Raw genomic sequence first — 26,100 nt, 5'->3', positions numbered from 1 at the left:
ATGAGTGACAGCGGAGGAACTCGGAGTAAACACGGGTCGTGAGGGACAGTTCAAGAGCTCGCGGATAGTGAAGGGCTGGCAACAAAAATTAAAGAGTAGCCTATGAGAGACATCTCATTTTTTAGAAATAACTGAACCTGCACATTCGGACAGGACAGCAGAAATGGAAACCAGGCAACAGGGTGAGGCAAATTGCATATACTAGCTAGACAAAAGGCTTCTATTAAAACCGAAACTTGAGCTAAATTACTTGACATTCTATACAATTAAAAACACACAATATTGAATTAATGTATTGAACGATGCATTTTGTGTTGGAAGATTCAATTAATTCCTTCTGTTCTTGCTATAAAATCTTCGAAATATTTTTAGCCACGTATAACCACAATATGATTAAATCGAGACAACTGAGAAGTCGTTAATAATTCCCTGAACACTCATTTTCATTTATTTTACGACCGAACCAGTATGTTTTGTGTTCAGATGCATTGCTGCTTAAATTGTATATTCCGTAGTGCACGGACAGAAGACTCATTGCCACATTAGATGTTTAACTCAAGCCAGTTGAGACCTGTTCCATGAGGCGCATCTACTTATCTCTAGAGCATATGATAAAGTTTTCTGCAGTTATGTGCTTACGGAAACAATGAAAATAGCCTTTTCATTGGAAGCAGCGATGTGTTCTCTCCCGTTCAACGGAACCTTATGACTGGCTGAAGACCACCTATTTTTTTCTGTCCCTCACGTGATCACCTGACCCAAAATAATTGAAATCTTGTGACTTTAGGTATTCCACAACAAAAAAAGTTTGGCTTCCTCGATTGACTTTCCGTTCTATTGCAGTGTCTATCAATGGAGAGGTTTGTTCTCTGTGAAAGTGATAGGCTAAAAGCAGGTGCGAACATTGCTGTAGTAGTTAGTCAGGCTACGTTTTGTGTTTATAATATGCAAAGAATTCCGGTTGTGTTTAGATAAAGACATTGTAACCTACAACAGTCGTGTGAAGTTATTTGGCACTGGAGCCTATTAAACGACCTGCTTTTGTCTTGTGTAAACAAACTCAGTATGTTTAACCTGCTCTTCTGTCTCTTGCCCCTCTGTCATTTGGAAAACAAACGGGACAGAGCTGTACTCTAGTATTTTGAGCGAGAGTACAGGGGAATGGGGTAAGACTGTACGGAGTGATGAATGAGTTGTGCAGAGAGGTCTTAAAACCCACCCTGTTTAGGTTGTAACCCTTGCTCCCTGCTTATGTACGCTATAGCAGATGTGTTTGTGATCAGTAATATTATCTATTGTTGCCATACCCAAGTCCCCAACATTTAGACATTGATTTTAGATAACTTTTATTAATTAACCTGCATGATGCCCTTGTTTTCCATTTATGTAATGCCTGTGTAATGAGAAACAATTATATTCATTAATTCCAGTGTGACTTTGATATTGAAACATTGGTAAGGAGTCATGGCTGTTTAGATAATCAGTAAAGGCTGAAGTGCAACATTTTTGAAAGGGTTAATTTATTGATGTTGGCCTTCTGTTGCTTTTTGAGCACACACCATTACACCCAATAAAACCAGCAAATATTGACCCTTGCAGCATAAAGAATGCTTTTTTGGCCTTTATGGTTATAACATGAATTGCTCTTTTCCAAAACATAGTTGGTCATTTATCATCTGCATAAGGATATGATATTTTTATTCCAATTTCTCTTTCTCTTGCTTGCCAAAAGAAGAAGGGGGTCATCTCAAAACAGGTAATTTAACGTTTTCTCAAATTCCTATTATTTGATGAAAAGTAATTCTCTTTTACAGACATCCCATTTCTCTCTCTCTCTTTCTCTCTCTCTCTCTCTCTCTCTATCTCTCTCTCTCTCGTCTCTTTAAAATGGGCAGAAATGTTGTTCGTGATGCCCTATATGTGCTCGAACCATTAAGTGCAGCTAGTCAGACTGGCTGATTCATTTTGACATGTAGGCTTTGTGGGTGGAATTAATTATTCCCAATTCATGTGACTTGAGGTGAGCTCATCGCGTTAGTAGTTAAACGGGTTTCAGAGTATCTCTGGTAACCCTTCGAAGGCAGGAAGAAGCATGTCTTGCTGCATACTTCATACAACAATATCCACACGCTTGATGTACACAGAAACCACCTCCAAATTACATGGATGACGCCTTTGAAAGTATCAAACGGTCTCGCAGAGTGAGCTGCCTGAAATGAGCTCTTTGATTTACCTCACGTCTTAATTCCTTTTAGCACATGGCAGAGGACTGAGTTAAATCTATTCAGATTACCCAGGTGGAGTCCCTCTGATTATTACAGAGATGGCAGGATTGCATAACTGTAACTCTCTTCAGCTGGTATTTGCAGAGCTGCCCTGCTGAACAGCAATGCGGAGGCAGAATAATGAAAATCCAGACAGGGTATTGTCAGTACACACGCTTCCACATCTATTTTGCTGCCTGAGCTCTTATTCATACATACAGGACTAGAGATAGAACCGTGTACACATGATGAGAGTCACAGGTTGGAGAGGCAATTTGTACATGGGGAACCAGCGTATGTGTTGTATGTTAACATCCTGTACCCTACCCATTCTGGTAAGCATGCTGGAACATGGTAAACACAGCATGCTTAAATGTACCCTGCTCATTTAAAGTGACAGCATCTCATAAATAGATTGTTACATAATGCTCAGGATTGGTACCACAGCGCCAATAAACATATGCGATAATGAGCCAACTCTTACCAAATCACATTTTGGAGAACTTAAAGCAATCCAAATGAGTGTATATATTGACAGGTGTCTGGGCTGATGGCTGTGGAATATCCAGTGCTAGCTCTGACTAGCTCTGACTATATTCTGTGGCTCTGAATCTCTTGCTGACGCTGAAAGCTGAGCTTAGCTTTGCCCGGACTTGAACTATTTATACAGGTGCTATAACACATATTTAAAAGGTATCCACTCTTGTGTTCATAAAGGTGGGAATGGGGCCTGTGTTGGTTCATGCATTACTGAAGGTCTTTGCATAAGCATAGATATAGTCTTTGGTCTTTGATACACTTAGAGAGACAAATTGCTGTAATTTTGTCTTTCCCCGAAGGATTGCATTGGGTATCCCATTGTCAACAGTGGCATAACTACATTTAAGTTGATTTTAACAGGAAACAAATGCATTCAGGGGCTACAAGTGGTTTAGTATTTCAGTGTAATGGAACCACAGTGCTAGCGCTAGAAGTGAACAGTGTCCTTTTTATGCTGCGCTGTTTAAGGAAGCAGTGGTCACATTGCGAAAACAGAAAAGGTGGGTGGTCTATCGTATAGCTCCCCCGCTGGCTTGACTGTGATTAGCAGACTGCTCAGTGGTTCCCGCCACAGCCCTGGGGGAAATCTGCACTTTAAGGCTAACGTCGGTGAGTTCGCTAGTGCCTTCAGAGTGTCCCAGACATGCTGACCCAGACATCGTACGCGACACGGAGTCTGTCCAGAGGTGGCGTGAAATGGCAGAAAACAACACGAACGCGAGAAGAACTGAATGTAAAAATGGCGCAGTATTTTGAGAACGTTAGTTACTACCTCCCCAGCCGATGGCTGCTAGCTGTGTCTTGATCGCTATTGTATTTTTGGTTAGAGGTTTTGGTTTGGTTTCTCCCCTCTGTCTTCAGCCATTTATAAATAAAGGTCTTAAAAGGGAGGGGGGGAGGTCATGTGAGGGAGTAGAAATGTGACATTCAGGTGACAGGCTATGTGAACACACTGAGGGAACTGGCTTCAGAATATTCCAGAATCCCTTGAGAATACCCCCAAAATCTAAAGAGATTTTCCAAAATTGTGCTGTTCGTGTTTTGGGAGAGTGACACTTAATGGAAGCCCATGGTTGTTGGAATGATCTCATGCTGTCAATAATTGACTGGTACGAACCAAAATAACAATTTTCTCCACAGCAAAGCACTATGATTAATTCAATTCTTGAAGTCACATGCAACACATTATAGTTGAAACATTTTGGGGTTCATGAATTAACCAATCCCTGTTTCTTTTGAGGGACATCCGTTTTAATTAGAGATAAGCATGAGTTTCAGTTCAGTTCTCAGTTATACTCTGATTCATATAAAGTTTATTAGTGTGTTTTGAGCAGAATAAAATAAAAAGAATACATATCCCAAATCCTATGTTTGCCACAGTGTGAGAACAACTGCATATGCAATTATTACGAAAAGCTGGGGGCCTTTTTGTTAAAGATGAACAATCAGTCTGATTACTATTGGTATCCAAATAATAATGAGAAATGACTATTAAAAATGAGTCACTGGGACAGGTTTAGCAAATACGCTGGCAGGAAAACCTGAGCCAAATTGCAAGCTGAGCGACAACTCAAAATTTCAGGTTACGTGACCGAACCAACCACACCCTCCGTTTATAGGTGGAGTATCAGGGCAGGAATTTGTACGATAGTGACGGTTGTGTATTGAATTATTGCAGTAGTGTAGAAAACAAGGGACATAAATGGCAACAAGGGATGAAACAAGTGTGATAATGTCGACATGTTAAGTTGCTTAGCAACGTAATTACAGTGAAGAGGTTTTTAAAAGAAGCAGTTTCTCAGTAGCTTTTTAGGAAGAACAAATGATATGGACATTAGGTTTCTGCCATGTTTCTGTTTTTAATGAACCTCTATCCTTTGCTAATCAAATACCAAAATAAAAGGAACAGGATTCATAGTCTTACCTTTGTACATCGTGCTCCCTTATCAGCAGTTGGCACAAAATCAAGTTTGTGAAACATTATGGGTATGCAAACAAAAGCTATATTTGAATTTGTAACAGCTTCACGTTGCTTTCTGCCCTGTCTACTTCCTATTGTTCTTGCCGTTGACATGAGGCACCACTAATTCTGTCTTAACTTAAAGCCCTTCACGTCTCAGCAGTCTGAATGGTGCTCAGTGTTCCTGAGAGCAGGGTTTCCTGTGACTTAAGTGGTCATTACTGCACTCTGACATCATGACTGGTCTTACTTACCTGAGACCGACCATCAAAATCGAGCACCGGGGGTGACAAGATTACACCTTGTTATTACTAGAATTGTTTAATTGCTACTGACTAGTTAATTGGTCTAGTAAATGTGTATAGTTGGCCTTTTTGAGCATCTGCTTCGGACTGGTTATCACCAGGTAAATTAAATGGCAACACTGAATAGTGTAAGCATTATGAAAGTTTTGAGAACCACTTGTTTGAATCGGTGCTTTATACCTGTAAATGCCATTAAGACCCATTTGATTTAGCTACTAAGCAATTCAGATGCTAAAGTAGTTTAAGTATTTCTACCTGGATCTTTCAGCATTGAAAAAGGCAGATGCTATGACTGGTCGAAAGTGCAGCTTTCTCTCCCATCCTGAAGTACCATTTTGCCTCCGAGCACCATGCCCGGTGCTGGTTACAAGGCCTGAGTCCTGCCCCAGGCTCCCAGCAAGCACACTGCCAGTGATTGTGTTATCTGCTAAAATGGCGTCACATGTCCCAGCACCACGCCAGTCTAATCAGCTGCTGACGCGAAAAGCAAGCAGAAATGAGAGAGGGTTCGCTTGTATTCCTCTATTGCTTTTTCAGAAAACGTTCGCTTTTGTTTTGCAGTATCCTCATCTGATGTTGCAGTGGTTGCATGGGCTTTAGAATAGTTGGTCAGACTGGTTCTTTCTATATTAAGTCTTATTTTCATTACCTTTAGAACGGTGAAGGTTGGTACTGTAATGTGCATATTGTCTTTGTCAGTAGTGGTGATTCAGCCAATGGGAAATATTTTCTTCAACGTTGAGGATTGACTGGAATGTGTTGTCATGCCTCCTGTAGTGCCAAACATTATTGTCGCTGACTGTGTGCAGCGAATGTAGATTTTATTACAGATATTGACACAACCAAATGTCTTTCATATTTACCTTCGCTGTATGAATAGGACGTTCTCACGGTGAGCACAGGGAATGAACAGGTACACTGTACAGGTTGTGCAGTAGCTCTGGGTGGAGTCCTCTTTGGTGAGGCTAAGGCCTCTGTGTCAGACATGTCTTCATCTCTACTCTAGTCCATAGCTTCACAGTCCCAACCACAAAATGTGACCACAGGCTCCAGACCGTATTCCCAGTCTGTGTTCAATCAGATACTGATTTGATCTAGGCAAAGGTGAAAAGACCTTCAGTCTGACTTTGTTGATTTCATGCTGTATTTGCAAACATGGGGTCGATTAAAAACGGTGAATGGAGAGATGGAGAAAAATTCTAATCCAACTAATGTTGAAATGTAATGTTGTTTTTAGTTATTTGCTAAACTGTGATTTCTATTTCCCTCTGGAAATGTTAACTCAGGATTTATTCATTTTAGACTGGCTGATGAACCTGGTCAGGTACAGTATCACTGCCAGGTGGCACATTCACCATGGGGTAAAGCATAATGCTTCATTTGGCCCATCCGTCGCTTTCATCCGCTGCAGGAGCTGGTCGGCTCCACAACATGGCCGTTGTTTAATGGAGAGGCACTTTAGATTGAAATCAGATAATCTGGTTTTGAAGAAGAAATAGAGAACAGTTCCGATTCCATTGGCTGATACCCTTGTGGGGGGGGGGGGGGGGGGGGTGTTGTCTAGATGATACTGATCTTATATTTAAGTCTCTTTTATACACCAGAGCCCACTGTCATGATAAACTGCTACGAAAGTGGCTCACTTTAAATTTCTTATGCGATTATTCAGTCCTGTATGTGTTTTGAAACCAACTGAACAACATTGCTCTCATTTTGCAGTAATCTCTCGTTTAAATCAGGCTTGAGATGCAAACGTGCTCCATCGGGAGCTCTTAAATATATCTGCCTCGGCGTTGTTCCTTTGGCAGATCTTTTGATTATAGATGTGCAAAAATACACCTCCACTCCGAAACTCCGAGGTTGAAAGAAGTGGATAATTTTCCCTCCTATGACACAAAAGGCGGTTTTTAAAATTGCTTTAAGGTCATGCTGGAATATTGCAGTTGTCACAGTGATGGAGGTTAAAGCCTTACATTTTACAGGCAATATAGCATCTGAGCCTAACCACCATGGCAAAAAATCTCAGGACCACTCCATTAAAAATACATGTTTGCAGGTTTCTGAATAGTTCCTTGTTTTTCTAAATAGATGCCCAGAAACCATTTATGTCCAAACAGCATGTTTTTGAATGTATACCAGGGGACTGTTGGAAAGGACTTGTGTAGGAGTAGAGAAGAACTCCTTACCACAGGGACTCACCCAAAATAAGGAACACTGGAGGTCACTTATGCAGGGGAAAAGGCACTGTTTAATAAACAGGGTAGACTGACGTTTCGACATGTACAACGTCTTCCTCAGAGTCAAACAGCACACTCCTTATTTTGGGTCAGTCCCCGTGAAGTGTCCACGTAAGGAGTTTCTCTCTCCTTTTTTGCTGCAGTTTGACTGGCCTTGTGGTTGAGCACCTATTCAGTTCTGTTTTTTAGGCTGGCTTTAAGCACGTTGGGCTGCTTCCTCTCTTGAGCCGCGTTTCCACCGCAGGAACTATACCCCGGAACTAGGAACCTTTTGAGGAACTCAGTGCGTTTCCACCGCAGGAACTAGGGTCTAAATTTAGTTCTGGGGGCTTTGTTTTACCCCCCAAAACGTTCCTGCTCGGGGGGTAGTACTTTCCGAAAGTACAGGAACCTTTTGGGTGGAGCTTGCAGCGCTGAACATTTCTGATTGGTCGAGTACTCGTAGCATTTGTGTTGTATTTATTTTCCGCCATTACCCGCCATGTTTGAAAATATGCAGCGGCAAACCAATTTATTTTCATAATAACAAATCAAACTTGTATGTTATGCGGCGCAGTAGCCTACTTTTGGTTATAGCCTGTCAACGTCTTGGAATTATAACGTGTGCTCTTCTGTTCTTTTCTTGCTTTAGTATTCGTTTTATAAAATGCTAAGCATTCGTGCTGGGACAGCATATTACGTAGGCTACCAAAACATTCAAACGGATTAATTCGGTTGCTGAATATTTTCTTCCGGATTTTCTTTGTTAGCCCGTTGTAATTGACTCAAAACGTTTGATACAGTTATGTGAGGTATGCGGTAGTTCTGCATAATTAACATTGGTGATACAGTACAAGCAAACTGGAAATCACCTTCCGCACTTTTTATCCGGGTAAAATAACTTAATTCTAGTAATCTTCCCATTAGCTTTTTCAGACTGCCGTAATTTTACTCAATTTTACTGCCATTTTTCAATTCCACGAAAAGACCAGGAAGACTATGGACTCATTTATGGTGCATGGTTCGCATCTGGAGGGCACACTACGCTGCTCGGCTAGCAGTAACTTCGAAGGAAAGCAAACGGTGGCTGTACCACTACTAATTTACATTTTCACGCAAGTCCGAGTTTTCGTTCTATTCTTGTCATTTTGCGATTAGCCTATATGGAATTGACGACGAGAAAGTAATAAAACAGCAAATTGTTTACAACGTGTGCATGTTTTCTGCTGTTAATGAATGTTTGAGAGGATATGAAAATCAATAAATACAAAAGTAACCATATATAGTCATTGTTGGTAACCCGTTGTATATAAGTGGAATAAACCCCTCCGGCCTGTCCCGGTTATTAGAAAATAATGTAGGCTACTTCGGTGGTAGTATGGGGTTACAGAAGAAATCATATGACAGATGGACCGACGACAACGTCAGTGGGCTAATTTGCCTAATCTTCGCGGTACTTTAGACCCCGGTGGAAACGCAGACAACCATTGGCTGAAGGAACCTTTTAGTTCCTGGTAAAGTAGTTCCTGGGACTGAAAGTTCCGGGTAATTTTGGTGGAAACGCGGCTATACTTGCGTAGGAGTGTCTAAAAAGCCGTGCCAGTTTCTCAGTGCAGTCAGTCATGCAGTAAATGATTGCATATCTTGTCGACCTGCTTCACCTTGTTGCTGTGCTGTGTTCATATCCACAGGCCTGCTGGAGCCTGAGCCACTGCAGGAAGTGGATGAAGACATGGTGTCAGAGGTGGACCTCAACAACAGTGTCTCTGAGGAGGAGAGAGAAGAAATTCAAACGGAGCTAATAAAGGTGGTCGCTCTTCTCACTTTCAGACATTTTTTAACTGCCGTTTCCTGCTTAAACAGATAATTCAACAGGACCTTAATCTCTGTATCATTTTTGATGCTGCTTTTGTACACAGAGACCTTTGGAAAGCAGCACGTGGTCATTATGATCCAAAAAGTTGTTTCCATGACCGAAAAGCGGAGCAGATGCAAATGCTGGCGCTCAGTCTAATCAACGGTTTGCATACTGTGTGATGCAAACAGGGCCTTGTTGGTTTTCGGATGTTGAGTCCAGAAGGCTGCCGAGAGAAGCTAGCTGATCTGAGAACAGTTTGCACAGCTGTTTGCTGCCATGCCAGACCCATCACAGCTATATGATTCCCCCAGGCCATTTTTGCCAAGGCCTTCAGATACAGTCCGCAGTGAGTTCAGTCAGTCACTAACCCTTGGCCTTGTAACCACATAGTTGTCCTCATTAGGAAAGGTTTAATAAACAAGCCACTTCACGAGATAATGCGGATGAAGAGCGATGTGATCAAATTCTACATTTCGTTAGCTTTTGTACATTTCAACAATGCTGCTTAGCAACCTTGTCCACCTCTATCAAGATCAGACAAAAAGAAGAGAGAATGGAAATTGAAATGCTCAGATGTGAAAATGTGGTCCTCTCTTACAGTTGGAAGAAGAAATCTCCACCCTGAAACAAGTCCTGGCAGTCAAGGAGAAACGTCAATCCGAACTGAGGCAAAAACTGGGCATATCACCGCTGAATGAACTCAAGCTGAACATCAACAAGAGTTGGACTGAAATGCAGACATCCACTGCGTAAGTTCAGTTCCCATCTTCTCCACCGTCAGCTTCACTATAACTATCTGTCGCACCTCACAAGTGTCCCTAACACCTTTGTAAGGAACCCATCAGATACATCAAACGGTGCATCAAGGTCACCAACAGCAAGAAACCCCTTTGCAAACCAAACAGTGGGAGTATCTGAGTAGCGAAGGTACGCATGTAGTCTTACCCGGTGCTACTGGAATGGGACTCATTTAATGTTATCTAGGTTATCTGACTCCAAAAATAATGTTTTCACCTTTCCTCTGTGCTAATAGTTATGCATAGAAGGAAACTGCAAGTGATCCACCGGTAGTGTTTCAAAGCAAAAGACAAAGTCATCAAATGAAGACACAATCATGGCAAAACAGTATAGATCAATGATACTCCTTTCACTATCTCTGTAAGCATATCACACCGGGTTAACCTTTGTATCTGGCTGGGTGCTGACCCATAGGTATCAAGAACTTTAGTCAGCACCCCACCACCAAAGACACCAAATGGTTCCCTATGACATCAGCTTTCCAACAATACAAAACATGATTACATTGTATTATGGAGAACCTAATGTTTACATAATTGTTTTGCAACTGAGCACTGTCTCTCTATCACAATTTCTGACTCTCTGTCAGCACAGTAAACAGTCTGTTTTCCTTTGAGGGTCTGATAAGAAGTAAACTTCTGCCCTAAACCTTCATGACACGTGTTCATGTTCTTCAGTATACTAACATGCCATTATAATTCATTCATATGCCTGTGTGCAGTCAAATATTAGTAAAAATATATATTTTTTACTATAATAGCTCATGCTCATAAAATTCATAGAATGAGTGCCTATCTGAAGCAAGTATATGAAAAAACACTATATGAAAAACCCTGATGCCTCTATTAATCAGTAACAGTTTTGAACTTTCGTCCTATATTTTATCGTTTTCAGTTTCTTCTCAGAAACAGTATGTTTCCTGTGAATAAATGTATCCGTCCTCCATATTAATAATATTCTTATTATGGACTGTGCATAATTTCTCAAAGGGCACGAGCCCTGTCAGTGCAGCTGAAAGACTTGTGTGTGTGTGTGTGAGAACAGTTATGTCAAAGAGGGAAGGAAAAAAATGTGCCTATATGCCTAGAGGTATTTTTCTCCTGTCAACAGAAATTAGGTTCATGGCCATTAGAGGCGGCAGTGTAGTATAATGGGTAAGAAGCTGGTCTTGTAACCTAAAAAAAAGATCGCAGGTTCAATTCCCCACTAGGACACTGCCATTTTACCCTTGTGCAAGGTACTTAACCTGCATTGCTTCAGTTTATATCCAGCTGTATAATTGGATGCAATGTAAATGCTATGTAAAATGTTCCGTAAGGCACTCTGGATAAGAGCATCTGCTAAATGCCTGTAATGTAATGGAGAGCAAGGGCGACTGTATGGATGCTATTTCTCTCACACATAGGCCCTGTGATGTCATCACTGTGAGGCTTTGGAGAGTCATGTTAGCATAGGTTTTTGGGAAGGGAGGGAATCTCTTTAAGCCCAGAGTAATGCTCTCTCACACAATAGCCACCGAGGACCACACCCGAGAGAGCAGCAGGCTCAAGTTCCTTTGCAAGCCGGGTGCAATCCCAACTGAGGTGTCCTCGTCAATATCAGTCAAATTACGGGCTTTTTTTGAGAAATGTGTCGTGCAGTCCTTATGTAAATGGACACATTTCACGCTCCATTTACAGGAGAGAGGGCTTGTCACGCTTCTCCTGAGGGTCATGCGGTGCTAACTGCTGCGTTGTGGGGAAACGGGCATGGGGAAATAGCCCTGAACGGCGCTAACGGTGTCAGCAAGCCGACAGCTAGCGCTATGTGTGCCTGGGGACTCTCGGTTCACTCCGATGCCAGTCTGTCTGCTCTTTGGTTAACGATATGCGATCGTGAACGAGCTTGGGTCTCGGATCACCGTTGCCGTGGTGATTGCACGACGGCCCGAACGTTTGGCTCACTTTGAGGGATCGCCGAACGAGAGAGAGCTGTGTAGGCAAATGAGAGCCGAGTCGCTGCCTGGGTGAAGCCACTCTTTCACCATAGCCTAGAGCGGGGTTGGCTCGGGGGTGCAGCAGTTAGCACTGGGGTTTCACATGTTCTCCCCTAGGTTGTGTGTGTTTCCTCCAGGTTCTTCCCACAGCCTAAACATGTAGCCCAGGGACTATAGATAAACATTTGCCTTCCTGGCTAACTCTGGTATATTTACAGAAATGCTATTAATGTGCTTTGTCCCTCTCAAATAAGCTAACTAAACTAATATTTATGTCCTAGTATTCCAGTGCAGAACAATTGAGTGGACATGCATTCCTGCCTCATGTTCAAGATGACATTCCCTGTAATTTGAGCTTGGTTATGTGGTTAGTTTCAACTGTGCAATCAAATTTGGGTGGAACAAAAAACAGAAACATCTCAGGCAGTCCAGGACCAAGATTCCACACTCCTGTAATAAGAGAAACAATAATGATACAAATAATAACTAAGAATTCTATGTTTATTATTACTGATAATAACTCCCTATATAAGAAAATGGGACAAATATGGTACACAAGTACTTAAGGACTTAGTGGTCTGACACAGTAGTATGTTTTTTATCTCAGTATTGCTGACACAGACCTCAGGTCTCTTAAAGCACTTTGCTTATAATACTCTGAGGTGTAACGTTTTTTCAGTGAACAAGATTTCATCTCCAAATCACAACTTGACTTATCGGACCAAAATAGAGCCGACGGTACTATGCTTTAGGGTTCCTGGCAGTGTCTTTATAATGTTATAATATAATTTTCTTATAAAGAGTTCCACATTTGCCCTTGAAATTTATGTTCCTCATTCCGAGAAGGCAAAGATATCAGAGTTTGTACTAGGGCAATGTTCATACGTTTTCACTCTGTGGTGTAGTTTTACATTCAATTTTTCTACCTCGTGTGCTACATTGTCTTTAGCCTCCAGAGACCGATTCGCTCAGAGCCAAGCTGCAGACAGGCTGTTAGATCAGAAATCAGAGAATAAAATCAATAAGATCCTTCTTTTGGGTGCTCTTTTTTAAAGCAGTGCTACTGTTTCTGTGCTATTAATCAAAGCACGCGTTTTACAGGTCGATTTGCGTGCAGCAGTCATGCAGTCAGGGAATATTTACATTTTAATATAGCTGTATTTTAAACCTAAGATGAGGTCAATCTCTGTTCAAACTGACAAGCAAGTAATGACTCCGTTAGTTTACCGTTTGAAATTGCAGTTGTCTGAGTTTGTTCCACACCGCAGTGGCTCACTCATAAATCCATTGATCTCCAGATATTAATATTCAAAGGCTTTTCTCGTGAACATGAGAACACACTAAAGGGCATTCTGCCAGTGGGGGAAAAAGAGGAGGGAGAGAAGACATGTTCTCTTGTAATGTGAACTGTGGCAAGGTGCAATTAGATGTGCTTGCTTTGTACAGTATGTATGTGTTTGTATGTGCATACGTGTGTGTGCATGGTACAGATTGGCACAGATTTTTGCTCGAGGACAATGTTTATGTCAAGCTCCAAACAGACATCAGTGTTAAGTGGTGCTTGTGATGATGACGTAAAAGATGACGTAACTTCTGTGCCCATTAAGCCTTTATTATGTTTTTTTTTTTTTTTAAATCAGCTACAAAAAGACGTCAGAAACGCTAACGACGGCCGGGCAGAAGACCACGGCGGCTTTCAGCACGCTAGGGACGGCTATCAGCAGGAAGTTCGGGGACATGAGGTACGCCATCATCTCCAGCAGCATGGCCTCCAGTCATTATGCTTAACACTCAACTGTGCTCTCTCTCTCTCCTCTCTTTCTCTCTCACTCTGTCTCTCTCTCACTGTCTCTCTCTCTCACTTCCTCTTTCTCTGTCTCTCTCACAATCTCTCACTTCCTCTCTCTCTCTCTCTCTCTCTCTCTCTGTCTCTCTCACTCTCTCCCTCACACACACTTTTTTCCTCTTTCTTGCCCTCAAGCCTCAGCGTCACATGCTGAAAAATACAGTCTTGCTCATTTTCTTCCGTTGAGTCAGCTGTTGGCGGGGATGGCGGCTCCAGAGGTCCCCTCCTCTCCTCTCTCCGCCGTCGTGCTTTCCGTGGCTGCGGCTGACCCAGACAATCTGCTGCAGGGCCGTGTTTGTGTTACGTAAGGCCTGCGCATTAAGCAGATTTGGGCCTGGCAGCGGCGTGGGATCAGGCCTTAAAGAGCCGCGAATTAGAGGAGGGTAACGCTCGCGGAGGGCGCTCGCTGCAATCAGCGCGGATCAGCAGCCCCCCCCCCCCCCCCCCCCCCCCCCCCCCCACGGTGGCCTCGCCCTGGTCACTCTGGGCCCTGCAGGGCTATCATGTACAGGCTATAGTGTTCCAGAATTACTCTGCTAATACCATGCAGCCTGAATCGCTCACTCAGTCTCACTGAGGACAGGGAGGGAGGGGACTGGGTCTGACTCCACAGAGCAGGAGACTTTTGAATGAGTTTAGCTTGAAAGCTTCCTCTTAATTACTTATTAGTGCGGGTTCTGGCAGTATGCTTCTGCTTATTTCTGTTTTTCCTCTACTGCATGAAGAACTAAAGGTTTATCTTGAGTATCTCCTGTCACATTAAGCGTAGTCGAGTTTTTTTTGCCATTCTTATGCATGTTAATAAGTAAAAACTATGACTACTGATGAATAGAATTCAGAATAAGAATCTCAGTCAAAACAACACTTTTATGTGCTTCAGCTTGTTTGGCCTTGAGCTACTGTATCCAAGAAGGTAAGGTATTGTGCGTGCGCATGTGTGTACGTGCACGCGCGTGTGCACACGTGTGTTTTTTTTTCCATCCGAATGTGTGCAGTGGAAATAAACCCTTCTCTCTGCAGGAGTCTTTTCCTGTGCTGTTTAAGAGAAGTGTAACCTGATGCCTTTCAAAGGGCTGGGGCTACAATATAGAAGTACAGGGTCGGCATGGAAACAGACCCCCAATGTTTTCAGTGAGGAGAAGAGGTGCTGTGCTCTTGGACCTACTGTATCAGTAGACTAGGGTTGGTCAGAGCCACTGGAGTTATCAATATCCGCTTACAGTAGGACTGTAACCTGGTATTGGTTACAGAAAACAGGAAGTCATGTAAAATAAGTCACATTATTTACAAAGTCGACTTAATAACCCCTCCTTATGTGATATTAATTTGGAGTAAAACTAGATTAACATGCAGTTTATCAAGTAATACATCAGCTATGTTTGTTGTATACAATGAAAGGACACATTCATAATAGTGTCACTAACACCAATGGGTTAGTAATATGTATTCTAGAATTAATGGCATTATGAACAAGTTCAGAGAAGAAGTTCGTAATTTGTTTAATCAGCTCTCCTAAGTGGTTCCTACATTGCTCTCTGACAGTAGGTATATAGTTTTCAAAAAATGATTTGACAAACGTTTTCTGCCCCACATTTCATACACTGCAACTCGTATGAAATGCTAAGGGGAAAAAATTCAGACTGTGCTTGAATTTGCATGAGTGTGATTTCAGACATTTTGCTTGAATGCCAAACCTCTTGCTGTGTGGTTAAGCTTTTGACTAGAGTCCACAATAGGGTTTGAGATTTGTTGTGGGGTAATTGTGGGAAATCTCTAAAAACAGTATGTCTGGTATTTTTGTCACTCTTGAAATGCTTGAAATATTGTAACCTTCTCTGTTTTTGATGGCATATGAGCAGAGGACATTTAATACACCATGAAGATGCAAAAGTATTTTTATTATGTGCATGCCTATTTATTTCCTTTGATCCAGAAAATATTTGGACAGTGTCACAGAGGTGCAAGCTAAAAGTTCCGTTTGACAGAAGAAATCTGTGCTTTTGTGAATAAGGCAAGGCATTGTAGTCACAGTGGTAGGGAAGGAGGGAAGTCACAGCCTTTCGATGTGAATCCTGAATGTTTAGCTGTCTTCCTGTCTAACCTCAATATTAACTGTCTCTAAATAAGTGTTTCAAAATATGCCTGGTGCTACAATTTACCAAGGTCACCAAACTAAGCCTGGTATTCTTGCTTTTCATATTCATGCAGACACATGTATAGGCTATATTTAGATAGCAGTGTCGTTGAGAACAGATTGATTCATCTACATGGACTATGACTGTAGTAAGTCCAGGTGATATAAAAATGAACCTCTGACTTTTTTTCTCCATTTTTCTCTGTGCACCAAAAGATCAAACTCAATTGGGTAAGAGATTGTGTTATAACTGGATATTATTAGCTGAGTCCAAGCAGGTGACACAAACGGTTGCACTGAAACTGAATCTAACTAAGCAGCGGTCAACTCTGCTATGCACAACAATCAACTTGCAGCACACATGTCCAAACCTGCCGACTTATCTGTGCCTTGGAGTCAATTGGAAACTACAAGAGTTACTTAAACACATAGGCATGTCTTAAAATGCATCTAAAAATGCATAATGATTCTGTTTTGGAATATTTATACACGGAATGTGATTTATGTTACTTCATCAGTTTCAGTTTAACCACAGCACGACCATGCAAGTCCCCTTCCCCTTTTAGCCAAGAGGATCACATAAAGATAAACTGCAGATCTACGACATCATCCTATATTTTGACTGTTTGAATAGTATCTTTAACACTGAATGTTGAATAGTATCTTGAATACTTTTCAGTTTTAATCAGCCTCTGCTTTAATCAGTGGATCCTACGTTGTCTGCTTTATATCGGTTGCCGATCAATAGAAGAAAAATCAATGCTTGTACACCTCTAAGGTTCAGACTGTTGGCCAGTGTTTTCATAGTGCCTGACACTTAAGACGTCCCAGACGCGAACTTGGCAGTCGTGGTCCTTCAATAATTCAGAACATTGTTACGAGACTACTAAATATTTAATTGTATTTTTAACCAAGTTAACCAAAGTTCACGCAATAGCTAGCGGGTGTAGAAGAGTGCATGCTTGCTTAGACCGATGTTTCGTACAGTGTAGTGTGTGTCTGTAAACTTTTGCACGCTCTGCTTTGGAAGCCATGTTACTGATTTAACCCCTTTCTCGCCTGGCCCATGCTCACACGGAGCAGTTACTCAATCCGCCATTCAATGAGCATGCCTACTATGAGGTAAACAAGCCTGTGTCTGCGTGTGCATGTGAGTGTGGCTGAGGGTGTCTTAACTACCCTTGGCAACGTGGCGTCAGGATTGATGATCTTCGTACATGAGTAAACTGATCATAAATAAAGAATCTTGACATTAAAGACATTTGAATGCTTCAATGTGTGATGACAATATATTTCCTATTAAACAGACCAAGAAATTCTGTGAGAAATCATACTTCATGTTTTTGATTCAAGAAGGAATATCTAGGAGGTCTAGATGTTCATATTATGAGAACTGCATGTTACAGTACCATTAAAATGTAGTTTAGCATGTAGAATAGCTTTTCTTGCTATACTGTTCTCCAATTATCTACACTGTGCTGCTTCAAGACTGCATAGTCGTGTCTATATTTTGGGCCCTAGAGTATACACTATAAACAGTCAAGAAAATAAGGGTTATTTAAGGAACAGATGTAGCAGATGTATAGAGGGAGGCATAACAAGCTTGTTATTCTGTCAAATAATGTCTCGCATAAACAAGCTTTGAACTTCTGACAAATATTTCCTTATTCCCAACAGAAACTCACCCAGTTTCAAGACATTTGAGGAGAAGGTCGAAAGCACAGTTTCCACCTTAAAGGTAAACATATATTAAAATAGTGGGTGGTGTGTGTGTGTGTGTGCTGAAGAATACAAGTTTAGCATTTTGAGGCCAGCACGCACTCAAAAACGACCATTATTTCCTCGAAGCACTATTTTCCCAATACGGGGATGTATTGCTGCTATAGCTGTTCTCAGCGTGTGTGTGTAATACATATTTACCCTTTTTTTTCTGATGCCCTACCCATGGCAACTTAGAATTCTGTGCATATCCCGTAGCTCATTCATCCAGTGAAAATAATTAAGTTTGCTCACTGGTACATCTGCAGTGTCACCCTAGGGATTCAATCCCATGATCCTCAGGTTGAAAGCTCTCCAATAAGTCACATGCACCCTCATATGATCCCTGATTTGTGGCTGAGGAACTTGAAAAATTGAATTAAAATGTATTTAATCTGCCTTTTGCCGTGTGTGTCTGTTTGTGTGTGTGTGTGTGTCTGTTTTTCCGGAAAAGACCAAAGTCGGAGCGAGTGGTAGCGGAGGCAATTTTGAAGAGGTGCTCAACTCGGCTGCGCACGCTAGCGCCCAGAACACTCCCAGCAACACCCACCTTACGGAAGACGGCAGCGAGCAGACATCCTAGGCTCTGCATCCCCTCCTGTGCACTCTACTGCCCCCCCCTGGCCCTGAGGCCACATAGTCTGCTGAGGAAAGAGTCACGGATACAGTAAGGGGCCAGAAGAAGCGCTATAAGAGTTCAGTTTTTTTTTTTTACACCAGCGGTTCCCAAACTCTGTCAGTTCTGGGGACCCCCCTGTGTATGCTGGTTTTCATTCCAACCACAGTCGCAATCACAGAATTTTATCACAGGCATTATTTAAGCCGCGTTATGTCTGAAATAGCTTTGCATGCCATGAAGAATAAAAATCTCGTGTTTACATTGTTCTTATTGTGCTTTACTGTAAAAAATAAAAAAAAATGAACTAATGAAATTAAAGACTGAGGTTAATAAATAGGCTCCTAATTAGGTTTCATAATTATAATCTTTCATAACTGTTTTCGCTTTAACTTAACACAATGCCGGTTTGGCCCATTATGATTTGCTTTGTCTTTGGATTTGTCCTTATCTACCAAAGGGTTAGTTTTATTGGCCATGTGTGCACACTTGCACCAGGTAGGAGCTTGTTGATCGACTTTGGTCTTTAATTTTATCAGTTAAATAATTTTGCTTCCTCTGGGAGGTTTGTTCGACATGACATGAATAGCTATTCCTGACATAATGTAGCTTAAGAGGGTAAATAATCCCTTTAAGCATGAAAAGCCCCTATTTAAGAAAGATTAACAGCATTTTGAAATTCTTTGATTGCAATTGTGGTTGGACCAAATTTGGGAACCACTGATTTAAACACTACAAGCCTCTGAATCGATCTGTCCTGATAGAGGGCCCTAGCCTAATTGACAACGCTTTGGTTATTACATTTTGTACTCAAAAGGAAGCAAATATTTTCAGGCTGTTTATAACGATGTCTTCAGTCCATGCAAACGCTAAAACATTCCAGAACATTCCTCAGACGCTCTCCAAGTTTTTTGGAGCCGTATTATTCAATTGTGTCGTCTCATCCTTAAGTAAAAAGAAACAAGATATTTGTACCCGTGTACTTTTTGATATACTCCATCTCATCAATTTTTTTCTTTTTGGCTGTCGCTTTACAAGAATAGAGAACGATTTTATGTTTTGTACTAATACTTGAAGTTCCTTGTGCTGTGGTGTCACGCTAAACTATCTGATTAACTTAAGGAGTGCTTGTGCTTGATAATACAATATTCCCTTAAAACTTGAGGCAATGGGTTCCCTATTAGTCTGTTTCTACATCTTATATCCACATTCACCTCTGCCCGCCAAGTCAAGACCTAGCACCTAAGGCTAGAATTCTCAGCAAACCCCAAGCACACGCTCCTTGTATTAATATTTGGCAGGTGTTTAAGAAACTGTGTTTATTTACACAGCAACAGACATTCCTATTCGTGGTTATTGGTAAAATTCCACAAAAATGGACCAACAAGATTTATGTTCACATAAGTTGAGGCATTTGATTGATCTATGTTTTTATTCATCTGTGGTTTTAAAACTATTTTGCTGTGGTTTTAATTGTGGTTGGTAACAGGTCGTCATCGATGTTTTCATGAGCAAATGTCTTTTAACTGTCCCTCTTATTTCAATGTTCACTTTAAGACCATTGGTTATGATCTGTTACATACAATCCCATCATGCTTTTTTAAAAACAAACGGTGTGACTAGCTACCCGGTTACAGTTTCCCACTGTATGGACATACTGAACTGTTTTCTGCAGGTATATTATTAAAATACCAATTGTAAATTGGGATCTGTTGTTCTTTATTCACACATTGTTTAATACTACTAGTACATTTCAGAACAATGCTTGACATAGGCCTATATGTTAATGTCAGAGCTAACATTGGCAGTCTGCACTTACACACATTTGTGTACAAGAGTATAACTTGAACCGGTATACAAAAATGAGAGCACACAGGCTGGTCTTTAGAGGAACTGCTGACCTCATGTAACAATAAAATATATACAAAATAAAAGGAGGTAGCACATGAACTGCCATACTCAGACGTTTCATATTATCCTGCTGATTCGGGGAGCAGTTTTCAAATTCAGCCATTTTTACTCAACAGTCACTCTGACTGGCCAAAGGAACCCACATTATGAAACTGTGTGGGGCAGTTATGAGTGGCTTGCTGCATGAAAAACATAAACAAACAAATAAAATGGCCTCCCTTCCACTGACGAACACGGAGGATGGGCCTGGAGGTCAAGAAGTGCCAGCCGGTCTGTTAGACTGATTGTCTGTGGTCTGGCAACCTTCAGAAGAGCTCTTACTCCCTGTGGCTATATGACCAGCTCTCTCCTCATTCAAACTCTTCACCAACTGGAGGACTTCGGGGTGGTGGAATCGGCCTGTTGGTAAAAGAAAAAGTGTGTTTAATTCACATTCAATTATTGCGAATGTTGAATTACTCAATATTTACTTTTCTTTGTTTAAGCTCAGGTCATCAGGTTGAGTGATCAATGCTGGTTAGGAAAATAAAGCATTTATCTTACTGTTCTAACTGCTTGGCTAACAGAGTTGGTTTATATTTAATTTTCCAGACTCTACAGCAGTTTACATATATATCAATACATACACATACACTCCCAGGACTGCACACCACTCATGTCACAGGGCCATTACTCTTGATTCACTCATTAATCACTCATTTGAAATTTACTAGGATGAACTGAACCCACAACCTTCTGGTCTGAGAGGCAAAAGGCTGCTGAAGTGGTGTTTCCTTTTTAAATATAAAACACTGCCATCAAGACTTACTGATGGTGAAAAGTCTAAAAAGCAAAGTACCTTGAGTGGAGTCGAAAAACTCCTGCAACCTGCCAGGGGTGTGCTCCAGCTCCTCGTACTCGTGGGCCTGCAGGATCATCTCCAGCTGGTCCAGCTCCTTCACCAGCCTGGCCTCCGGGCTCGACTGCTGCTCGTATTCCTGGCGGTAAGAGGGGAGCACCAGGGCACACATACGCGCATGAGCACACAGGATCGGTTTCGTCTGAGTTTGACTGGCTCGTGAAGACCGGCGGGACTGAATGAACTCACTGTCCACAGTTCGTAAATTTCTTTCCTCAAATCTTCCTGTAGCAGCCCGGTCAGGTGTTTCATAGCCTCCTGGAACATATCGGTATCATGATGGACACACTGCATAACTTTGCACACTGTACATCAGTTAAAAAGAATACATATTGACAACGAAACAATATACAACATTACAACAACACTGAAATAAAATATTTCCTATTTTTAAATTATATGTCTACTCAGTTCAACTCAAGCATGTTTGTGGACACAAAACTGAAGCAGAATCCAAAAGTAATTAGATAATTTATACTATATTTAAAATCCATAACAAAACTAATGTGCACCTGCAAACTGTAAAATATTTTAGTTGCTGTTTTGGTCTAGTATGGTACTGCTATGGCTTACAATTGACATTTCTGAGAGTAAGCAGAGCTTTAAATATCTCAGAAAATAGCAACTATTGTATTCTTTTCATGTGAATATTTCCCAAAAACATACAAGCACCATTAAATGTAATTCAGTTAACTTATCACGGTACACAGCCGATATTGCAGGCACTGCAATAAGTAGTGCCTGCAGTAACTGACCTCTTCCCTTCTATGCTTCTCCGTTTTGCTGATGTTATCTGCTGGAGCAATATCACCCACGATACACTCTGCCATGTCATGGACCAAAGCCAACTTCATGCATCTGCATTTTTAAAGAAAATTCTGTTTTGAAAGTTGCACATTACTCCAGGCAAAATATATGACAACCAATAAGCAAGCTGGCCAGATACCGACCTGTCCCTGTTGATGTTGCGGTCTGTGATTGTTAAAGCCATCATCGACATTCTGTACATGTGATCTGATACACTTTCCGGTTGTTTCACATTCCTGTACACCCAGCCTGTCCGTGGAACGCGCTACATGAACGAACAGAGGAAAGACAGACATAACACATGACGCATACGCAGTATATTAGTCTATTCAGATACATTCTTGAATATTAGCCAACCTATTTCCTAGATAGCGCCCAATACAAACTTGGGAATAAAAGTATTAGCTAGCTAAGTTAGCTACTGCTAACGCACTTTAACTTTACGAATTTAGCTAACTGGTCATCCTTTATCAACTGATCAAATTTAATTTCAAAATTTTAACATAATCTTACTTTTAACTGTCCAATGAGTTTCATGAATTGCAGCATACTGCCTGCCTGACAATTGGCAGCCATTACTCAGACAGCGAACCGGAAGTAAATACGAAGGCAGCATGTATTGCATCAAATTGAAAGAAAATCATGCATATCACCAGCAGTGGGCAGCCTATACCAAGGAAGCGGAGACAGATCTGCAGTGTGGGCAATATGAGGATTTCTCAAGCTATAGCCTCCCCATGTGAAATACTGCTTTTGTTGCCATAAGCAGGACTGGCTCTTCTAAGAAATAGAAATGTACAAAGTAACTTTCAATTAGTGTGTTGACTACTTTTCACTCAGCGTGTACAAAAACTATCACTTTCCTTTTATAAGTTTTGTCCTTGCCATGTATTCATGCACACAATGTTTCTCTTCTGAAAATGATTAGGATTCCTATCAGAGTGCATCATAAACATGTACGTGCACACACGGCACACATACACACACACACACACACAGTGAAAATTTTATTTTTTATTTTTATTTATTTATTCATATTTTTTTGCAGAAATTAGTATGAAATGCGTAACGTTAAAACACTGGCCTAAATTCAACTAAAATTTGCCTGTCTTACAAATAAATGCTGTAAAACATTTTTGGTCACGAACATAATTTGATTTAATTTCAGCGATGGCTGAACTTTCCGAACCGTGTCGGTGAATAAAGAAATAAATAAATAAACACTGGCATTTACTAGCAAGTTAAAGTAATGAAACATTGATTGAATCCAGACCATTGTCTTTACAACTGTGTGCTGCTGAGGCATCATCACTAAAAACAATTTCTATGATCTCAGTATATACCACCACACCTCTAACTGTATAATACATTGAGGCTGGAGTCTCTCCCTGTATATCTATTACAATCTCCAGTACTCATTCAGTATAAACCTCAACTTAAGTTTGTTCTCATTTATATTAGGCCAAATTCTAAAGTCTGTTTGCTCAAGCATGACATTTTGGCATTTGGCAGTTTTTTTTTTAACACCATTCTGAATTGCAATACACTTTGAAGCCTTCTTCCCAAGGATACTATTTTCCTGTATGTGAACTGATACAGCACAGCAGTCCAAGTCTCTCCGCCACGCTTGGGGAAGCAGGAGGATGTCATGCCTGGAGACTTCTTTGGAAGATTTATCATCTTGCGTGTCGGTGTGACATGCGGTTGCCCTGACCATTTAACACCCCTGCCCAGGCGTTAAACCTGTGTGAATGTATAATGACTGTTTACATGATACTGTTGCCTGGTACACAACAAAGTGCTGGGCAACCAGAGGACACTGACACTCTTGCCTTCTCTGCCAAGCAGCCTCCTCCCATGCCAGTTGTGGAATCGTTCAACAGTCATAATTAGTCAGAATTGTTCCATACGTTGTATCCGCAGCTAGATGCAGCAAAGTATAGTAATCGTTTGCGTTTCAAAAATGCACGTGACAGAGATGAGTTTTTCGAGTTTGGTTAATTGATTTTCAGGAAATTTCCCGGAAGAAGATTTTGTGAAAGGTTCTTTCTTATTAATTTTTGAATATAAACTGCATTTTCTGAAAAGCACTGCAGCCAAAATCATTTGTTGTGTTTTCAATTCCCCTGAGGGAATTTCTGACATGTTTCCTACGTAAAAAATAAACAATTTGTCCATTAAGCAGGGCCATCCTTGTCTCCCTGAATTTCTGTAAGACGATCAGTATCACAGCTGTGCATCTATTTGTGATGAAAAAGGATACAATCACCTTCCTTCCTGCCTGGGATATGACGTAATGTTCAGGGCACCTGTCTTGCTGGAAGACTTGCCCCATCTCATTGGTGGATGTCAGCCTCTTCCTCGTGCATGCACTGCTTCCTTCTGGCTCTATTTCCTGGAAGAAGCTTTATTTAGAGGCCGGAGCGTAGGGTTGTGATCACTGCTGTCTATTAGAGAGGAAGGAAGTAAATGCAATCAAAGCTCTACATTTGGAAATACTCTAAAGTTGGCTAGGTTGCGCTGACAGAAAGGTTGAAATACATTGGTGGAGCTGACTCAATCTACTGAAGCCTAAAAACAAAACTTTAGCCATCTTATATTCAAATGGTATTTGATTTACCTTTAAGCTGAGTGGTTTGGGTAGCATTTCAGAAAGCCATTTCATGTATCCATCTAATGTGACTGGCTAGGATTCAATTTAACAAGAGTACTCTTTGTCCTCAGTTTCAGTAACAAGCACAATTTAAAGTATTGTTCATATTTTCACAGCATGACATTGACAACACGAGAGCTTAAATTTATGGAAAATGTTGGAGCATTGTTCAAAAGTTAATGTTAAAATTAGATTGGATCTGTGCCTGTGAGGTGCACACTGTACATTCAATTTGATCGATTTTAGGAGAGGTATCATCTGTGCACCTGACAGATGATTTGCAGGTGATAACTAATAACTAATAGAGCATGAAAGCTAAATGTCTAAAGAATCTTAAATAGCTAAAGAATCTTAATGAAAGTTTTCTGGGTTGCATGATAGCGGTGCTGCAGAAAATCTTTTCTCCATTAGATTTAATCTATTTTTCAAAGATAGAGGAGTGGGAAAAAAGTTTTCTCTTACCTTATAATAGCAAATCTAAGAATGTGTTATGGTTGTTCCTTAAATGTTTTCAATTCACTACAGAACTCATGATAGTAAAAAATTTTAACAACTTGCACATATAAAATGTATCAGGAACAGGGTGGAAAGAATGACTTAACTCCTCAAGTATTGTGGGATACACCCACATACAGTCAGTAGCCTATACAAGACATGGTTAATGTCACAAAAATTATGATACACCCACATATAGTCCGTTTACAAAATTGCTGTTTTTCTCCCCAAAACCTCTTCTAACATAACTGTCTTCCTCTCTCAGTGCTAGGAGTGATCGATACCTTTTTAGAATGTACTAACAACGCTAACGCCTAATTAATTGATTGTATTCATTTATTTATTTAAGGTTGCGAGAACACGTATTCAGAAATGTTGAAAACAACACGTTGAAAAGTGCCTATTGTTTCATCTGACGGAAAAATACTTTACATTTGCAAATGTTCCGAGGGCTTCTTCCGCAGGTGGACGTGATGGGTGTCAGAACAAGAAGCGCATACGGCTTCCGTTGTCAAGACAATAATGGCTGCACTTCTTTTTTGCAGGAATTCGCTTTTTCCTGATCTCTCCCTGTTGCAGAAAATAGATATACGAGAGGAACACTGAATTGCTGACTGCTCCAAAGCATTGTCACATACTCCAGCATTTTGGTGGCATTATTTTTTGCATACCCCGCTAACCTTTGACTTCTTGACCCTGGTTAGTCTAAATTTAGGCGCGAGTACTAAAATTGTCTGGGAAATCTTTTGGGGGATTTTATGTTCACTCGCCGCTCTGAGAATCCTCTAAGCGAACGCGTGACGTGAAAGTCGGAAGACGGCGCACTTTCTCGTGAGAATGCGATACTGCCGAGTCTGTCACGCGCGGGGGTATGTTTACCGAGACTACGGGGTCTTCCGCGCATCACTCGTGTAGGCACATTGGAGACCACCGCAAACGCGCACAGCAGCGCACTGTTATTCTAACCCACAGTCTTCTCCCACTGCCTTTCTATCAGTATTGGTAGTTGCAGACTTATTTACATTCTGAAGGAGTGCTTAAATATTAAGGTAGACCAGAGCTTATA

At 41.1% G+C, this 26,100-nt stretch overlaps 2 protein-coding genes and 1 long non-coding RNA gene across 10 annotated transcripts; 1 reads left to right on the top strand and 2 right to left on the bottom strand.

The window, feature by feature from the left end:
• On the top strand, nucleotides 1-19,972 carry tpd52l1 (tpd52 like 1). Of its 8 annotated transcripts, none has more exons than XM_035422253.1 (10): nucleotides 1-182; nucleotides 1,125-1,166; nucleotides 1,736-1,756; nucleotides 8,977-9,092; nucleotides 9,744-9,892; nucleotides 13,557-13,658; nucleotides 16,113-16,127; nucleotides 16,980-17,018; nucleotides 17,574-17,634; nucleotides 18,109-19,972. In XM_035422253.1, exons 1-10 carry the CDS (start codon nucleotides 164-166, stop codon nucleotides 18,235-18,237), a joined length of 693 nt encoding a protein of 230 aa, XP_035278144.1. In that variant the 5' UTR covers nucleotides 1-163; the 3' UTR covers nucleotides 18,238-19,972. The 8 variants fall into 8 exon arrangements, with proteins under 8 accessions (XP_035278144.1, XP_035278143.1, XP_035278145.1 ...); XM_035422252.1 differs by having other exon boundaries at nucleotides 1,733-1,756; XM_035422254.1 differs by lacking the exon at nucleotides 16,113-16,127 and having other exon boundaries at nucleotides 1,733-1,756.
• hddc2 (HD domain containing 2) lies at nucleotides 19,969-22,507 on the bottom strand. Its single transcript, XM_035422260.1, has 6 exons — nucleotides 22,400-22,507; nucleotides 22,030-22,151; nucleotides 21,835-21,937; nucleotides 21,269-21,337; nucleotides 21,020-21,158; nucleotides 19,969-20,580 (listed from the first exon to the last, which is right to left on the bottom strand). The coding sequence occupies exons 1-6, from the start codon at nucleotides 22,460-22,462 to the stop codon at nucleotides 20,435-20,437; spliced, it is 642 nt and encodes a 213-aa protein (XP_035278151.1). The 5' UTR covers nucleotides 22,463-22,507; the 3' UTR covers nucleotides 19,969-20,434.
• A 448-nt stretch (nucleotides 22,508-22,955) lies between these two features.
• On the bottom strand, nucleotides 22,956-25,874 carry LOC118230574. The gene is made up of 3 exons (XR_004765880.1): nucleotides 25,715-25,874; nucleotides 25,467-25,604; nucleotides 22,956-24,333 (listed from the first exon to the last, which is right to left on the bottom strand). It is a non-coding gene; the product is annotated as an uncharacterized LOC118230574 (long non-coding RNA).
• Between the last annotated feature and the right edge of the window lie 226 nt (nucleotides 25,875-26,100).

This window comes from Anguilla anguilla, chromosome 6, assembly GCF_013347855.1.
Source record: "Anguilla anguilla isolate fAngAng1 chromosome 6, fAngAng1.pri, whole genome shotgun sequence".
NCBI classification, from domain to species: Eukaryota; Metazoa; Chordata; class Actinopteri; order Anguilliformes; family Anguillidae; genus Anguilla; species Anguilla anguilla.
Note: the sequence above shows the minus strand (reverse complement) of the source record. Positions and strands in the feature narration are given on the sequence as shown.

What these genes read in the sequence shown, in the direction of transcription:
- hddc2 (XM_035422260.1), bottom strand. Translation starts at nt 22,462, where the DNA reads ATGGCTGCCAATTGTCAGGCAGGCAGTATGCTGCAATTCATGAAACTC. An exon ending in AACTCATTGGACAGTTAAAA is followed by an intron (nt 22,152 to 22,399) that starts GTAAGATTATGT and finishes TCGTTCATGTAG; the next exon opens with CGCGTTCCACGGACAGGCTG. An exon ending in GTTTTTCGACTCCACTCAAG is followed by an intron (nt 20,581 to 21,019) that starts GTACTTTGCTTT and finishes TTTTACCAACAG; the next exon opens with GCCGATTCCACCACCCCGAA.
- tpd52l1 (XM_035422252.1), top strand. An exon ending in GAAATGCAGACATCCACTGC is followed by an intron (nt 9,893 to 13,556) that starts GTAAGTTCAGTT and finishes TTTTTAAATCAG; the next exon opens with CTACAAAAAGACGTCAGAAA. An exon ending in GCACAGTTTCCACCTTAAAG is followed by an intron (nt 17,635 to 18,108) that starts GTAAACATATAT and finishes TTTCCGGAAAAG; the next exon opens with ACCAAAGTCGGAGCGAGTGG.